General features: G+C 53.1%; 1 protein-coding gene across 4 annotated transcripts in view; it reads right to left on the reverse strand.

The window, feature by feature from the left end:
* Positions 1–2681: 2681 nt before the first annotated feature.
* The window catches only part of LZTS3 (leucine zipper tumor suppressor family member 3), a 52087-nt gene continuing 40125 nt past the window's right edge, over positions 2682–14643 (reverse strand). For all 4 annotated transcript variants that reach the window (XM_071557068.1, XM_071557067.1, XM_071557069.1 and 1 more), the window contains 2 exons: positions 12310–13140; positions 2682–10752 (listed from right to left, as the gene is read on the reverse strand). In XM_071557068.1, the coding sequence (XP_071413169.1) occupies positions 10042–10752; positions 12310–13140 (1542 nt within the window). In that variant the 3' untranslated portion in view covers positions 2682–10041. The remainder of the gene's footprint in view (positions 10753–12309; positions 13141–14643) is intronic.

Here is a 14643-nt window from a genome sequence, read left to right on the forward strand (position 1 = left end):
GCGGCGCTGACGCCACTTCCGACGTGCCACACCCCCAAAGTCCTCCACGTGATAAGCGGGTCATGTGACGCATCGGCGCGGAAGTCACGTGATCGCGCTGGGGAGAGTGGGAGGGAACGAGAATCGGGATCGGGATCGGGATCGGGATCGGGATCGAAGTCTGGGCCTGGACACCTGTGCCAGGTATCCCAGAGGAGCTGTGGCTGCCCCAGCCCTGGGCAACAGCAGCCCAAGGTCGTGGAGCTGCTGCAGCGAGAGCAGAGGAGGCCCCGGAGATGCTGCAGGGCTGGAGCCCCTCTGGGCTGGAGCCAGGCTGGGAGAGCTGGGGGGGCCACCTGGAGAAGAGAAGGCTCCAGGGACACCTGAGAGCCCCTGGCAGGGCCTGAAGGGGCTCCAGGAGAGCTGGAGAGGGACTGGGGACAAGGCCTGGAGGGACAGGACAAGGAGAGGTGCCCTCAAATCCAAAGAGCATTGATGTAGATCTGAGGAAGGTTTTTGACTGGGAGGGTGGGCAGGCCCTGGCACAGGTTGGGCAGAGAAGCTGTGGCTGCTCCTGGATCCCTGGGAGTGTCCAAGGCCAGGTTGGACAGGGCTTGGAGCACCCTGGGCTGGTGGGAGGTGTCCCTGCCCATGGCAGGGGGATGGTACTGGGTGATCTTTATGGTGCTTTCTTAGAAAAACCATTCCATGACTGTGATTCTGTTGTTAAATCACCCTTCTGGCTGCAGATGCCCTCAGGGTTACCTGCACACCCAGGGATGTCCATGCTGTGTCCCCAGAGAGCCACCAGCCTGTCGGGGGTGCCCCTCACGCTGTGGGGTCGTGCGTGGGGCATGTGGGGCCATATGTGGGCTGTGCCTGTCACTGCAGCCCTGCCAGCAGCACACGGTGGGTCGAGGTGACAATGGACCTGTGGAGCTGGTCTGGTCCAACCCCCTGCTCAGGCAGGGCCAAGCACAGCTCTTTGGCCAAAGCTGTGTCCAGATCTTTGAGTATTTCCAACAATCCCGGCTCCACCGTGCCCAGAAATGTCTCTCCTGTCCCCTGGGGGCTCTCAGTGTTGGCAAATAGCAATTAAATACAGCCTGGAGCTTTACTGAGCACTTGGATCCCTTCCTTAGCACTTGGATCCCTTCCTGACCCCTCTGCCAGGTGAGTTTCTTGTTCACCTCTTCCTCTGATCGCCCTTTTGTCCCCTGACAACGGAGGAAATCCCATTTCCAGGAGTGCAGGAGCTGGAGAGCCTCACTGGCTGATGGCACCTCGTGTCTTAAACCTGAGGGAACTCCTGGAATCCCTGACTCACTTTGCCCTGGGAGACACCAGAGAGCAGGAGATCTCTCTAATAAAGCTGCATTTGGGAAAAGTGCTGGAATTTGGGGGTTTTAAAGAAAAATAATGTTTATCTCTTGCTTTGATGTGACTCTGAACCAGCAGCTGGGTGGGACCCACTGGAGTAAAAACCTGCAGGAGGGTTTGGATGTGATGTCACCTCCCTGGTGGTGAGGGAAGGAAGGTGGAATGGACTTTGTCCTGGGGCCTGCATCCAAATCCTGGCAACATCCTACCCTTCCCCTCAAACATTCAGGATCCAGCAGGAATTTGATGTATTTTGACTGTTTTCCAGCCTCTCCAGCCAATGGTGGGGAAAACTGGGGAACCCCCAGAGCTGCTGCAGGGGGGGATGTGGATGCTCCAAGTGAGGTCTTTGCACAGGAGGGAAGGGGAATTGCCTTCCCACCACTACACCTGGCTCCAAGGCTTCCCCACCTGGATATTGCCTTCCCCAGCTTGTCCTCACCTGGAGATCACAGAATGGATTGGGTTGGAAAAGACCTCTGAGATCATCAAGTCCAACCCTTGGGCCAACTCCAGTCCCTTTACCAGATCATGGCACTCAGTGCCATGGCCAAGCTCAGCTGAAAAACCTCCAGGGATGGGGAATCCACCCCCTCTCTGGGCAGCCCATTCCAATGCCTGAGCACTCTCTCTGCAAAGAAGTTTTTTCTGCTCTCCAACTTCAACTTCCCCTGGCAGAGCTTGAGCCCATCGTGCCCCCTTGTCCTATTGCTGAGTGCCTGGGAGAAGAGACCAACCCCCACCTGGCCAGAACTTCCCTTCAGGGAGTTCTAGACAGTGCTGAGGTCACCTCTGAGCCTCCTCTTCTCCAGTCAGTCCCTCAAGGTCCTCACCTGACTTGGGAGCAATTTAGGCCCTGAATATTGGGAGATTTTGGATGTGGGCTGTGGGACTGGTGGGAAACCTGTGTCTGTGTCAGCCCTGGGACCTCCCCAGGGGATCCAGACACATCCCTGGTGGTCTGGGCTGAGGGGAGACCACCAGCACTGATGTATGTGCAGCCCTGTGGCCACCACCAGGGCCTTGGGGCTTGAAGAGACCCTTTCCTTATGCCCTGGGAGAGCAGGACTGTGGAACATCCCACCTGGACATGGACACACACAACATCCTGCTCTGCTCCCACCTCCACCTTTCCCTTCCCACTCCAAACACCATCTCTCCATCCTCCAGGACGGGAACTACAAGGAACCTGTGGACTGGGAGGTGCTGGTATGTCCAGGGTGAGGTTCTCCCCAGCCCAGCTGTGGCTCCATCCCCAAATCCCCCATTTCCCAGCCCTTCTCCCACCCACGACACAATCACACAAACCACACAGTCCTGTTTTTAAAAGGGGGCCTTTCTCCATTTTATTTTGCCCAATAAAAATCCTTCACAGTCAGGTAGAGAGAGGAGAGCTTGGAGATACGTATACATATAGATCTGCGTGTCTATTTATATATATACATACCTCTGTACAGATATATTTATATATTCACCGTAGAAAATGGCAAAGGCAGTAGCTCTTCACATCTGGATAACCCAATGGAGACATACAACAGACCAGCAGGAACTTGGGAAGTGTGGTAGAGTTTTAACAAGAATTTCCCAAACAGATACACCTTTGCTGTACAGAAATCCCAGAATTCTGCTTGTTACCTCTTTTTTCAACCTCTTATGTTTAAACACACTTATAAACCAGAGGCAAAGTCAAGACAACAGTGTTTTGGAAGTGACCAGTGGACAGGAGAGACACCCAACTTTATGGAGTTCTTTTTTAAATATTTTTTATTTTTTTTTAAAGTATATATATATATATAATTTTTAAATTTTTTTTAGATTTATTTAATTTTTTTGCAAAGTTTCATTAAACGCAGTTCGGAGAACCAGCAACAGTCAACGCAGAAACAGAACAGTGACAGAGTCGAGTTCAGAACACTTCTGGTTTGAATTCACAGTCAGAGCAGAGAGAGAACCAACAGGAGGGAAGAAAGCAGGAGGCAGGGATTGAATTTACAGTCGGGAATATCCGGATTGGGACGAGGGGTCTGGTGCAGAAGGTCCTGCACGGACACAGCCCAGTGGGGCTGGAGAGCCCTGGCTGTTATTGCTGGTGAAGTGGGACAGCAGGCTCGCTCAGGCCCCACCTGGGAGCTGGGAATTGGGAATTTGGGAATATGGGGGGGGACAGCTATGGGTCTGCTGGAGGACAGACGCGACTCGGCGACGTGTTTGGGACGAGGGGACCCTCGGAAGGCCGAGAGGGGCTGCCCTCGGCTCACAGCAATTACCAGGTCCCAGGGAGTGCAAACAAAGACACCTCGGGGGAACCCCTGCCCCTGGGGGGGCTCGGGAGGACCCCCTGCCTGGAAAGGGACTGCATAGACACGGTGTGTGTGCAGCATTGTGTGGCACCAGCGCAGGGATGCTCCTGTGCCAGGGCTCTGCCCGCCGGTGTTCGGCTCCTTCCAGTCACCTGCGGAGGGAAAGGGGTTTCTCCTCCAGGAGGGCAGCCTGGCTCGCAGGAATGGCAGAGCCCAGGTCTCCCACTGGTGCCTGGTTGCCACCAGCTCCGTGAGCTCAGACACCCCAGTGGCTCCCACCTGGAGAACACCTGCAGGGACACATGGGATGGGACCAGGAGGGGATGGGTCACACCTCCTGGGGACCCACACTGGTGGCCTGCTGGGTAAGGGCAGCTCTGGGTGAACAGGACCACCAAGCTCGGACTGGTGATTGTTTGGAGCCAGACTGGACCTCACATCCGTTTCCAAAGGAGGAGAGCCCAGGGCCAGAGCTATGAAGGTATTCAAGGGAGTATTGGCTTCCCTGAAGGTCTCAGAGTTGGGAAGAGTCCCTTTGAAAGCTCCCTAGAAAAACCTATTGCTTTGGGACAGAAAGCAGAGACTTCCTGCCAGAGAAAACAGATCTGTGAAAGAGCTGTGAGAACACCTTGTCCCAGGCTCCAGACCTGACACAATCCCCTTCAGTGGGAGAACCAGGGAGGAGGATTATCCTGAAAATATTCTGGTGGAACATCCTATTGGGAAACCAACATCTGCAAACAGCTGGATGAGATCACAACCCCTCGATAGACCGGGGGGGCCCTGTGTGCCCCTACAGACCTCACAGACCCCTCACACCCCTGTTTTTCTGGAGGTGCCCCAGAGCTGTTGTGATGGTGTGAAGCCCTGGGCAATGATCTCATGGGAATGTCTTTCATCAGGAAGCCAGAATGCTCTTGGAGGTAAAGCTGGGCTGGTGGAACTGCAACGGGAATGATGGAGAGGTGAGGATCAGCAGTCTGGAAAGCTCCTCTGAGGGCAGGGTTGGGAGGTGGCACTCTCAATGGGGGCTGTGGTCTTCAGCTCCGTGCTCAGATGTGTCTGGGAGAGTTCTGGGAGAGTCACTGGTAGCTCCAGTGGGATGGGGAAGATCTAAAAGGAGGTGGGAGAGTCTGGAGAGCTGGGGCAGAGGAGCAGGGCACAGGCAGCACATGAGCAGATCTTCAGCAAGGGGTTTTGGTGAACAGTAACTCTCTCAAGGGGCTTCAAGGCATAGGATGAAGGGTTGGGTTAAATTAACAGCGAGTTGGACCCTCTCCCATCACAGGAATGGAGTGGAGAAGACTGAGCACAGCTGGGGAGCAGAGGCACGGTGAAGAGCCACATGCCCAATGCCCAGACCCACCTGAACACCATCCACAGGAGCCCTGACCTCCCACTGGCCTGTGTCTGGCTTGCCAAGGCTGGGACCAGGTCCTGGAGCCTCTGTGAAGCCAAGCTGGGCAGAGGTGTCTTCAGCACCCCAAGCAGGAGAAGCAAAGACTGCCTTAACCTTGGAATTTCATTCCCTGGTAAGGAGGGTGCTGAGGATGCCCTGGGGTGACCTGGGGAGAGGACACTAAGGGGGCAGCCAGCAGGGCTCCCAGCTCTCAGGATACACATTTTCCTGGACAATTCCCACTGAGTCAGAATCAGTCCTTGACTGGACCCTGCAGCAGTGTCTGCTGCTAAACTGGAGGAGACCTGTCACCCTAAAGAGAAGAGAAATGGCTGGGCATGCATCCTTCCTTCTTCCCAAGTAAAAAGGGGAATTGCATCCATCCTCCTCCAGGGAACTGTCCCTGGTCCACACTCTCCCTGGGCAATGCATGGAACTACGTGGTGTGGCCACGGAGGACACTGGTGTGACCAGCTGGGGACAATCAGCTCACCCAGGAACTCCTTTCTCTCCTGTCCTGTCTAGGACAGGAAAGGCCCCTCATGGACCTGCAGACATTCCCAGGTGGGACACAGGGAAATCCACACCCTCTCCTGTCCCCTGCCAGCTCTCATTTGCCTCCTCCAGCCCACACCAGCCTCGTGTCTCCTGAGGAAAGCCAGGACAGAGCTCCAAGCATGCAGTCCAACACCCTCTGGAGATCTTTGGTCATGTTGCTCATGAGCTCACCACCCTGAGCTCTAAAGTGCCACTGAAAGGGGCAGGAGTGGGGCAGGATGGTCCTTTCCATGGGCAGAACTCCAGGGGGACACCACTGGGAGCCACTGTCTGTGTGACACAAGATGGGCAGAGGGGACTTCAGCCTTAATCAGGGGACAGCAGCCAATCCTGGTGCAGGGCGACAGCAACAATCAAAGCAGAACAGAGTGGTGGAGTCAATCCTGATGGGATTGCTCTCCAAGGAGGTGCTGAGCCCCTGATTCTGCTGCCACAGCCTGGGGGTGCTGAGCACCCTCCATGTCAACACAGTGTTGGTGTTGCCAATCCCACTCACCACAAGGGAAACCACAGAGCCTTCTTGTCTCCATTTAATAACTGCACATACAGAGCTGGGCTCTTCTTTACACACAGGTACCCTTCCCTCTATAACTCAGCACCAGTGGGATTCCTCTGTGGAGAGTGGCAATGTGGAGGTGAGGGCTGTGCCCCCAGCACGGTGCCAGCGACAGCAGCAACGGTGTCGTGAGACAGTGGCACAAGCTCAGTGGGACTGTGTGAGGCACAACAACGTGCCATGGCTGTGGGTTCACCCTCGCGGTGAGACAGGAGTGCTGGAAGTGCTGGAGTGAGCCCAACAGGGTCAGTGTCTGGCAGAGACAGCAGCCAACCTGGGAGTGATGGTGGGGCAAAGCAGCTCACCAGGTAAGACCTTCCCTGGCACCAGGACAGCCTGCTCAGCCCATACCCTCAGGGATGGAAGGCTCTGGAGCTGATCACTGTCCTCTATTTGCCATGTCTGGAGCGTGACTCGGCTGTATGTGTGTGGGTGGTGTGACACCACAGCTGCTCCAGGACTCCCCACCATTGACCTGGCTCTCCCAAAGACCTTGAATCATATTGCCCAGCCCCACGTGTCAGGTATTGCAGAGCATCTCTAATGTCTGTAGACCCCACGTGTGGGCAAGTGACCTGAGACCTTCATGGCCACAGCTTGTGGTGGTGGCCAGTGGCAAGTTAGAGGCAATTTTAGGGACAGGACTTACAGGTCCCAGGATGTCCCACTGAATTCCATTAGCTCCAAGGTGGAGGAGACAGCTGGGTTGTTGGTCAAGACCAAACTGTGTGGAGTTTCATGGGAAAGAAACATTTTATCAGCCCTGCCTGAGCCTCCAAGAGACGATGCCAATCTCCTTGGCCACTCACCAAAATGCCACTCTGGCACCCGTTGGCTGTTTTACCCCAAGGCTGAGACCCCAGAGCCCCAACACAGGCCTGGTTTGTGATGGGAGACTTCATTCAGTCACTGTGTGACAGTGTTAGGATGTGGAAGGAGTCAGGTGAGCTCCTCCCTGGGCACAAACCACAGGAATCCAGGTGTCCCACCATCATTTTGCTCCATCTCTGCTGAGCAAAGGGCTGGGAGAGGACGTGATGGGCAGCAGTGCATCCAGCTGTGCATCCAGCTGTTTATCCAGCTGTGGGCAGGAATCCTGACACCCAGGAATACTTTGTGGCAGTTTGGATGGGAAACTTGCCAAAACCAGCTGGATTTTATGTCACTAGAGCACAGGAGTGTGGTTTCTGCAGGACAGCTGAGTGCTTGGGGGGTCTTGGGTGAGTCCCAAGAGAGGGAAAACCACCAGAAGCAGCACAGTGTCTTAAAGGGTGTCTGCAAGGCTCTGCCATCCAGGGAATGTCCACGGCTGAGGTCGCTCAGATCTGGATCAAAACTCTTGATCAAAGTGATGCAGCGAAGAAGAATGTGAAGTGAGCGAACCTTTCCTCCTCCAGGGTGAAAACCTCTCCTTGCCACTCCTGCTCCATGCCAAGCAGTCCCTGATGGATGCACTGTGAGGCTATCAGGCCCGTGGGCAGTCCAGCACCCCCATGTGCCTCCAGGTTTCACTGGATGCACCAAGACACTCATTCCTGATACCACAGCAAAAAAGATCGAGGAAAAGGATGATGGATCAAACCTGACTGCTGCTGGCTGGGCCCAGGAGTGTGGGGAGGCCACACAAGCCCCTGCTTGTCCTGCCCACAGATTGGGAAGCAGCTCTGGTGAGAAGGTGTCCCACAGGGTGATGCCAGTGTTGGTTGCTCCTGAGTGTTAACGCAATAAGGAATTGTCTGCACCTCCCCAACAGCAGATCATGGAAGCTCAGTCACTCAGGGACTCTTCTCCACACCCATCAGGGTTCAGACCTGACCTAATCCACCTTTTATGGCTGGTCCTGGGATAGGGGCTTAGCCTGAGCTGGTGTTTTTCAGACAGATGAATTATGTCTTCCTCCAGCTCCAAAGACATGGGCAGGAGTGGTGGGAAAAGACAGGAACCATCAAGTGGGGTCTTGAAACGCCCTGGTGTTGTTGCACATCCCCATTTTCCACAGCTCCAGGGACCTCTGCCAGCCATCAACAGCTCCTGGCCAGCAGCACTGTGTGATGACCATGGTTGGTGGGACTAACTGCAGTCTTCTCTCTCTTTGCTCAGTCTGGAGCTCACCACAACAATGTTTGTTCCCAAAGTGGAGGTCAGACCTGGTGATCAAGAGGGGAGCTTTTGGGAAAGAGAGCATGGAAAATGTGCAGGTTCAGGGCTTTTGCTTGGAAGGTCTTCAGCCCCTCAACACCCTGAGGTTCTTCTTTCTTATGCACATGGAATGTGAGGGGACCAAACTCTCCCCAGAGTCACCTCTCAGACATTCCAAGATGTCCCAGTGCTAATTCTACCTTTGTTCTCCTTTCTTCTCCCTAGGACAAAGAGCCAAAATTCCCACTCATGTTGATCCTTTGGCCACTGCCCAGCTTGTGCAAACTCCACTTGGCAACATTTTTCTTCCCTTTACTGTGAATCATGGTAAAAAAACTGTCCAGGAAAGGGAGAACTGAGCCCACTTTGCCCATGTTTTCAAGCTGAGAGTTGGGTTTTGCCACCTCAGTGACTGTGCATGTAGGATTTGGTTATTATTCTGCCAGGGCATAAGCACTAGCGTGATCTTAAGCATTTTCCCTTCTAATGACTGCATTCATGCTCAGAATTAGTAGCTGAGTGTTTTCTGAAGCTAGGCCTGTGTTATCTCCATCCCTGGAATATGTGATGCCACGTGGGATGGCTGTGGGTGCTGTTTGGAATGGCTGTACTGAAGGCTGATGTTTGTCCCGTTGGAATCCAGCTGGGATGTGCCCCCTGTGACTCCTGAGTGAGGCTTGGATCCCGTTTTTAAGTAGACCCTGGGCCAAGAGAGTGCCCCAAAGCGTCACTCGTTTGGGGACAGGGTGGCACAACTGCCCAATGTTGGGGCAAATTCCTAAAGCTTCAGGTTGCATAAACATCCCACGGGTTTGGAGGCTTCCCCAAACCTTGATCCCACTGACTTTGGGAAGGAAGAGGGCTCTGGGGAAGGGAAACTAGCTTGGATTTCCAAGCTTTTTTCTTGCTGCAGCCAGCTTGGGTATTGGTAAGACTAAGGGGACCAAGGCAGAGGTGGGAGAGTATTTCTGCTCCCAGGGTTGGTCACAACCCAGGAGAGGAGTGGAACTACAGAAGGAGACCACAAGGAAATGAAAACGCAGCTCTGCTGAGCCTCCAAAGAGGCTCCTGCTGGAAGATCATTCCTTGTTGCCTTCTGTTACCAGGACAGGCTCATCCTGCTCCTCAAGGATGTCCTACCCTCTTGCAACCATGGTAGCCATGGGCTGGCAAGAGGGAGTCGTCTGGTAGAGATATGTCTGGTTTCACTGAGATCAGTGGCCAACCTCACACTGACTTCACTAAGACCATCGTCTAGACAGGATACTTTGATGCAGAACAGTGAGTTTGCTCCTCATCCTGAGAGCTTTGCTCCATTAGCCAATGTGGCTAAAAAGGTCCTGGAAAAAAACCAAAAAACCCACCAACAAACCTGCCACTTTGAACCGTTTTGCTGCACATAAATGCTTGGAAAACCAAAGAAACCGAATACAACCCTCCAAACCAACCAGCCGAGGAGGGGTGAATTGTAGGAGAGGGGGTGGCAGCCTCTAGCCAAGTAACAGTCATGGCAGATTATAGGAGAGCCAACTGACCCTCATCAGCTGTACTGGGAAAAAACCCCAAAGGAGATGTCGCATTATCGAGAGAAAACCAACGCGCATCCACAGTTATTTTACCTACGGAGCACAGAATTAGTGGGAGCGCGTTATCCTTCGGAAGATCACTGGCTGGAGTAGGTAGTACATGCACAGCAATAAAAAATCACGTTGTGTTGTAGTGGTCCCTCCTCAGATCTCAGTGGACTCTATTCTCTCCAGCCTGGAGGGAGTCCATGTTTTCTTCTCCTCAGTGTGCGGGGGGCTGGTGGCCTTGGTGTTCATCTCGTTCACCTTGTGCTCCAGCAGCTGGTTCTTCTGGTACATCTCCACGTAGTTCAGCTGCAGCTGCTTCTGGTACTTGATGACCTTCTCCTTCTCCTCCTGCCACGTGCGCCGCTCCTCCTCGAAGTCCATCACCTGCTGCTCCCGCTGCTGCCGCTCCAGCTTCAGCTCCGTCTGCAGCCGCTCCACCTCCTTCCGCAGGGCGTTCACGCTGTCCTCACTCTGCCGCTGCATCTTGGCCTCGTCGCTCTCGCACGCCAGCGGGTCCCGCAGCTTCTCGCCGAGGTCGCCCCCGAACGGCGCCGGCGGCCCCATGCTGGCAAGTGTCCGCTTCAGGCCGGAGACCTCCAGCTCACAGTGGTTCAGTTTTTCCCTCAGCACCTGTACTTCGCTCATCTTGCGCTGCAGTTCGCCCTCGCAGATCTCCAGGTTGACGCTCTTGGAGCTGTAGGAGTCCTTCAGGGTGAGGATCTGCTCCTCCTTCTCCCGTAGGAAGTTCTTGCCTTCCTTGAGCTGCGAGCGCAGCCCCACGATTTCGTTGAGCTTCTGGGAGACGTCTGCCTGGGAGTCCTTCAGCTGCTGCTTGAGCAGGGAGATCTCACCTGCCTTCTGGCACACCTGTGGGAAGAGCATCCGTGAGGCTGGGGGATGGCAGCAGCAGGGAGCCACCACCCCTGCCAGTGACAAACACCCTGCTCAGGGACTGAGTGCCAGCCTTCACCAGGACCCAGACCGTGCCAAAGACCTAAAGGTTGTCCCCATGTCTGTGGAGGAGATGTGTTTTTTCCTGGCTCTCAGGACCTGATGCTGTTCCCAGCTGGAGTTGTCCAAACAGCTAAGCCAAGTGCTGTGGTTCTCCCCAGCATCGAGACAGCGACACTTCCCTCCTTGGATCTGCCTTACTCACCCAACCACAAGCCTGTGGTGCTCAACCCCAAACCCTCTGCTCTCCGCTGGAGTTTTCCCACTGATCTCAGTGGCATCTGAACCTTGAACAAGCCTGAGACAGAAACAACTCAGACCTAACGACCACCCAGGCTCTCCCTGAGCACTGGGAGAGTAGGACAGGATGATGATGTTACTTAATCACCATATGATGCCTTCCTTCCCAAAGACTCCTAAAAAACCCTGGAAGTGTTCAAGGCTTCAAGGAGGGGGCTTGGAGCAACCTGGTCTACTGGAAAGGTGTCCCTGCCCACAGCAGGAGGCTGGAATGAGATGGTCTTTCAGGTCCCTTAACAGAGCTGGGCAGAGCAGGTGGCCACAGGAGGGACAATGCAGCCTCCCTGTTCTGGGTTGTATTTCAGAGACTTTGCAACAAGCCTCTAATAAGCTCTGCTGAACATCTGCAAATAGCACATTTCAGAGCCCAATTAATCCCAGCTTCATCGACTTCCCATCAGGATTAGCAGAATAGGGTCTTCTTGATTCTAGAGCTACATTTTCCCTCTGCACTCTTAATAAAGTTTCTAGCCAGTCTCATGGAAGGATTAAAATTCTTCACATGATCAAGCTGAAAAAAAGGGTAAGTTAGCACTGGCTATACAAACAGACTTTGATAAAATGTTCTAAAAATAGAAACAGTGGGGAAAAATTATGTAGGACTCAACAGGAGAACTAGAAAGAGGAATTTGCCTTTCAGCCTTTTAAGAGAGATAAACATATTAACAACTGAGAACAGTGTGTTGCAATGGAAAGCATGAGGTAGACTTGGCTATCAATATAGTTTTTAGCTCAGTTGCTTTTTATCTTCAGTGGAAAAAAAAAATCAAATATTTGAAAAGCAGTTTCAAGGTTTCCCCAAACACAGACCTTACAAGAATTTAATTAAAATGGACTTAAACTTGGTTTTGGTAGGCACAAATACCTGTATGGAAAGAGTTGTGTTCCCTGAGACTGCATTTAAGAGTCACAACTTGGAGTGAGAAGACTGTGAAGTCAAATTATTAACCAGCACTGGAGGTGTGCACAGCAAGTTGTGCTTATTTTAGTTTAGTGGAAAACAACAGGTTTGGGACTCAGATAAATGAAGTGACAAATGTCATCTCTTACCTGGAGGCCACCAACCCATAGCCATTATCTGTGGGGCCCACTTAGGGCACGTGGGAGGAACTTTGGGCTACCAGAACCCTTGATGAAAACCTCACCCAAGGTCTGCTACAACAAGGCTCTTACCTCCCACTTGGTCTCTTCAATCTTTGGGAGAAACTCAGCCTGCTCCTTCTTGAAAGCCACAAATTTCCTCTCCAGCTCCTCTCGCTGCTGGAGGAGTTGTCCTATGTCATCTTGGAGTTTTTTTTTCTCCTGCTGGAGCTTGAAAATTTGGAGCTGCAAAGACTGCTGAGCCCGCTGCGCCTTTTTGGAGACCTGCTGCAACTTGTTGGCATAGTTCTGCCTCAGGTCCTCCATCTCCCTCTCCCAGATCTTCTGCTTCTCCTCGAACACCTGGAAGATGGCTGCCTCGCTCTTGTCCAAGTTCCTCCGCATCTGGAGCACCTCCTGCTCCTTCTCCCACAGCCTGTCCTCCAGGTCCTGGATGATGTCGTCCGTGGAAGGCGAGTGGAAAGGCATCGTTTCGTTGAGATGGTTCAGCCTGCTGAAGGAGGAGGTGCTCTTGCTCGAGGACCGCCCGCTGTCTGAGGTAGATATCCCGTTGTATCCCACGATGTTCTTCTCCACGTAGGTGGTGCCGATGCGGTTGATGTGGCTGGTGGAGGCGCTCATGGGCCCCACGTGCTGGCTGTAGCCCGTCCCATAGGTGGGCAGGCTGGTCAGGGAGTTCCGCCCCGAATCCGAGAGCCCCCCACCTTGGTTTGTAGTCCTGTTAAGGCTGCCCTTGTCGAGCCCGCTCTTGGGTGCGGACGGGCTATTGCTGTTGGCGTGGGTCAAGCTCTTCCTGTTCTCTGTCATCCCGTTGCTCTGCGGCGGGCAGAGGTTCTGCATGGAATGGAAGTTTTTAGGAACTACTGGTTTAAAGGCTGAGGGTCTAACTAAGGGCTCATTGCTCTGCAAAAGGAAAAAGGACCACGCATCAAACACAGCAGGAGGCTCGGTAACGACACAACAAAAAAGAGACACAGCGACGCAGGGTGGGGCTGCTGGGGTTATGTCACCTCGGGCTGGCTCCCTATGACATCTCCTCACACTCTGGGCCTTTTGGGGTTGTGCATGAGGGGCCTGTGCTCACTGGTAGGACAACACTTTTGTCTTCCCTTGCACCAAATGAAAAAGAGATACTCTTGACTGACCCCAAATCTGCATGATTTGCCCCCTAGAATGCTCCTTGGGCTGCCACTTGCCTACTCAACCTGATCAAAACAACTCTGACTTCAGCTGATTATATTTTGGAGGACTCTTGGCCTTGAAGGTGCATCACCCTGTTGCTGAATGCTGAATTCAACCCTTGGATAAGCAGCTGTTTTGGCCCAGGAGCATCACGTTTCCCTCCTGCTGGGAGTGATCTCTTCCTGTGTGGACCTCATGCTCTGATAGGAGCAGGAAGGAGCTGCAACCCCAGCAATGACTCCAGGCAAGCAACATGCTGAGGCTGCTCTTCACTTGAATATTTGTGTTTTCTATGGGTCTAAGTGATGCAGGGGGGCAGAATGGACCACAGGAGTTTAAAAAAGGATTTTAAAACCTTGCACGTTCCTGGCCCTGTGAAAGCACCTACAGAAACAAAATTTCCTCAAAATGGGATTGAGTCTCCCCTGCTGCACATTGGATTTTAGGTGAAAATTAAACCAGAGGAATCAAAGATGTTTTGGAAATGTCTTCTGGGAGAAACAGAAGGAGCCCTGGGAGGAAACCAAAACCTTGATGTCTGGCATGTGAGACTGAGATGGACTGTGGGGGCCGGTGGATTAACAATCCAGGAGAAAAGGCCACCAAATGCTGCAGAAATAACAGTGGACACAAATTATGGAAGTCACTGGAGCAGAGCACCAGGTGACATAAAACAACACTGGCTCTGGGGCTCTGGGAGATTTGATCCCTGAAGGAATGTGAGCCACAAGGACTGGGCTGGGCTGGGTGACAACATTTACAGGGGAAGTTTCAAGCCTTGTCAGCTTGTTCCTCACAAGGGATTCAGAGCAGATGCTCAGAGCTGCTTTCAAGCCACAGCTTTAGGTGGCAGTGGGTGGTTGGAGATTGTCTATAAATGGTACAAAACATGAGTGGGACTCACATGCTGGACCTAATGAAACAAAAGCCAACTCCAGCTCCTCCCCATCCCTCAGGGAGGTAGGCACAGCATCATGGAGAGGTTGGAGTAGCCAGTGACTTAAACATTGGTTTGAATGAGCTGGAAACCATTGTGGAATACCTGTGATCCTGATCTTGGCTTCCTCAAGAACTAACAATCCCCCTGAAAACGGTGAGAATTATATTATCTGTACATAAAACATACAAAGTAAGAACTGGACTATCTGCCAGGATGGCCTGTTTGCCCAAGGCTTCCTGGCCTGTGTTTTCAGGGCCGTGCCGTGGTCATCAAGCAGCTCCAGG

The sequence above is a fragment of the Pithys albifrons genome, chromosome 5 (assembly GCF_047495875.1).
Source record: "Pithys albifrons albifrons isolate INPA30051 chromosome 5, PitAlb_v1, whole genome shotgun sequence".
NCBI lineage: Eukaryota > Metazoa > Chordata > Aves > Passeriformes > Thamnophilidae > Pithys > Pithys albifrons.